Here is a 3,476-nt window from a genome sequence, read left to right on the forward strand (position 1 = left end):
TACTCGTGCATTTCATTTTGATCTCTCTTCTTGCATACTTTGGGCAATTCAAAGTGAGTTATAACACTTTGAAGGACATTTGGTCTCTAAATGAGTTATATCTCACTATGTGCAAGAAGAAGAGAAGTTGGAGCAAGATAAGACTGAAAGTGCTCACATGGTTTCATCTTCTCAGCATAAAAGAAAGCGTGATACTACTGAGGATGTGCCTTCTCAGCAGAAAAAGGCTAAGAAAGAGGATCAAGTTTCAACCTATTTCTTCTATAAGAAGGTGGGACACATGAAGAAGGATTGTACCAAATATGCCACTTGGCACATAAAGAAGGGTATGATTCTTACTTTCGTTTGTTCTGAGGCTAGTTTAAGTTATGCACCTATTGATACTTGATGGGTAGATTCTGTTGCTATTGCTCATGTAAGTATTACTATGCAGGGTTGCCTATGGAGCCGACCGCCAAGTGATGCTGAAAGATACATCTATTTGGCAGACGGCAATATAATTGCAGTCGAAGCTATAGGAACCTTTAGATTATGTTCCACGAGTAGATTTTACTTGGATTTATTTGAGGCATTTTATGTACTGTTGTTTAGACGGAACTTAGTTTCTGTTTTTTTCTTTGACAAATTAGGTTATTTTTGATCGTTTAGAAACACTAAAGTCAGTCTCTTTTATAATTCGAATAATAGTTGCTTTGGTCATTTGATGGATAATCTATATAGGCTTAATTTGAATTCCTATAATAATGAAATAATGCAAACAAGTACAAAACGAAAATTAAATGAGAATTCGGCATCATTATGGCACAAATGCCTAGGTCACATATCTAAACAGAAAATTTAGAGACTCATGTCGGATGGAATTCTTGGACCCCTAAATTTGGCAGACTTTAAAGTCTACATTGAGTGCATGAAGGGGAAAAGGACAAATGAAAGGAAATTAGGTGTCGAGAGAGCTAAAGATATCTTAGAACTGATGCATACTAATATATGTGGCCCATTCCCTACTGTCTCTTAGAATGGACAATGGTATTTTATTACGTTTATAGATGATTACTCTCATTAAGGGTATCTATATTTAATTCATGAAAAGTTCCAAGACTTGGATGTTTTCAAGTCTTTCAAAGGTGAAGTTGAACTTCAACTTGGAAAGAAAACTAAAGCTGTCAAATTTGATCGTGGTGGTGAATACTACGGAAGATATAACGGTTCAGGTGAGCAACATCCCGGGCCTTTTGTGCTTTTTCTAGAGGTGTGTGGTATTGTTTTGCAATACACCTTGCCAGGAAAACCTAGCATGAATGGTGTTGTAGAGTGAAGAAACTAAACTTTTAACGACATGGTGAGAAGTTTTAAAGACCGCAGTGTACATCCTTAATAGGGTGCTAAGCAAACTAGTTAACAAAATCCCCTATGAAATTTGGACTGGGAAAAAGCCCAGCATACAGCATTTACATATTTGGGGATGTCCAGCTAAGGCGCGACCGTATAGGCTGCACGAAAGAAAATTGAACTCAAGAACAATTAGTTGCTACTTTGTTAGTTATGATGAGCGTTTATGGGCATACAAGTTTTACAATCCTGCATCAAGGTCTATTTTTGAAATGAGAAATGCAAGATTTCTTGAGGATGTTAAGTTTGGGGTGAAGGAAATATTAGGGATGTTAATTTTGATAAGGATTCTGCAACTGATAATGATATGGTCTTTGTACCTATTATTGTTCAAATTGCAGTTATAGTACAGGAGCACAATGAGAATCCTACTGTAGATCCAGTTACAGTACAAGAGAACAATGAGAATACTGTTGTTGCTCAAGATATTGCTACAGTACTGGAAATCAATGAAAATCCTCCTCAACCCCAACCCATAAAGCAAGCTCAACAACCTCAAGAAGTGCTATTAAGGAGATCAAACAGAGAAAGGAAAAGTGCAATTTCGGATGAATATGTAGTCTATCTCCAAGAATATGAGGATGGCATTGGTTTGACAGAAAATGACCAATCAATTTTCTTCAAGCCATGCAAAGTTCTAACTCTGAAAAGTGGATTGATGCCATGAAAGAAGAGATGAAGTCTATGAAAGACAATGACATTTGAGACCTTGTAAAGTTACCCGAAGGTGTGAAATAAATTGGCTATAAATGGATATTTAAAACCAAAAGGGATTCTAAAGGTAATGTCGAGAGATATAAAGCTCGTCTAGTCGCTAAAGGCTTTACTCAAAAGGAAGGCATAAACTATAAAGAGATTTTTTCTCCGGTATCATCGAAAGACTCTTTTAAAGCCATAATGGCACTAGTAGCTCATTTTGACTTGAAGTTACATCAGATGGATGTAAAGACAGCATTACTCAATGGTGACATTGATAAAATGATGTATATGGTATAACCAGAAAATTTTGTATAAAGCAATTCAAAATCTATCATCTATGGTCTCAAACAAGCTTCTTGTCAATGGTATCACAAGTTTCATCAAGTCATTACCTCATACGGTTTTTATGTAAATATCATAGATGAATGTGTATAATGCAAGTTCAATGGGAGTAAATACATATTTTTGGTCTTATATATTGATAACATTCTACTTGCCTATAACGATTTATGCTTGTTGCATGAAACTAAGAAATTTCTATCGAACAAATTCAAAATAAAAGATCTTGGTGATGCCTCTTTTGTATTAAGAATCGAGATACTAAGATATCTCTTTCAAGGTATTCTTGGATTATCACAAAAGAACTATATCGAAAAGATTTTAAGTAGATATGACATGGTAAGTTATAGACCAATGGATACACTCGTAGCTGAAGGAGACAAGTTCAATCTCAAGCAATGTCCCAAAAATGATCTTGAGAGGACAGCAATGCATGATAAACCTTATGCATTAGTACTAGGGAGTTTAATGTATGCTCAAGTCTGCACACGTCCCGATATATCATTCATAGTGAGAATGTTTGGTAGATACTTGAGCAATCTTGGCATGGATTATTGGATAGCTGTTAAACGCATAATGCGTTATCTGAAGGGAACAAAGGATTACATGCTTACTTATCGGAGATTAGAAAATTTGGAGATTATTGGGTACTCTGATTCTGATTTTGCGGGATGCCAAGATAGTAGATGCTCTACTTTAAGCTGTATCTTCATGTTAGCTAGAGGAGCTATTACATGAAAGTCTAACAAACAGACTTTTGTAGCTTCCTCAACAATGGAGGCAGAGTATGTCGCTTGCTTTGAGGTATCCAAACATAGCATATGGTTGTGAACATAGTCCTTTTTTCTTGTAAGTGTATTGTTTTATTCAGAATTTCAACCGATTCAAAGCATATTTTTTACTATTTTATATTTTAACTAGTTCAACCAGTAATTCAGCAATTGAATTAATAAACTAATAAATTAGTAACCTAATTGGTTTCATCACTGATTTGGTTTTGACAACTATGTTTGTAACACTTCATCTAAGCGATTAAGATTATTTAATCT

At 35.2% G+C, this 3,476-nt stretch overlaps 1 protein-coding gene across 1 annotated transcript; it reads left to right on the forward strand.

The window, feature by feature from the left end:
- The first annotated feature begins 2,781 nt into the window (after nt 1-2,781).
- LOC140179254 (secreted RxLR effector protein 161-like) lies at nt 2,782-3,165 on the forward strand. Its single transcript, XM_072217934.1, has one exon. It carries the CDS (start codon nt 2,782-2,784, stop codon nt 3,163-3,165), a length of 384 nt encoding a protein of 127 aa, XP_072074035.1.
- Nucleotides 3,166-3,476: the final 311 nt, after the last annotated feature.

This window comes from Arachis hypogaea, chromosome 15 (assembly GCF_003086295.3).
Source record: "Arachis hypogaea cultivar Tifrunner chromosome 15, arahy.Tifrunner.gnm2.J5K5, whole genome shotgun sequence".
Taxonomy (NCBI): Eukaryota; Viridiplantae; Streptophyta; class Magnoliopsida; order Fabales; family Fabaceae; genus Arachis; species Arachis hypogaea.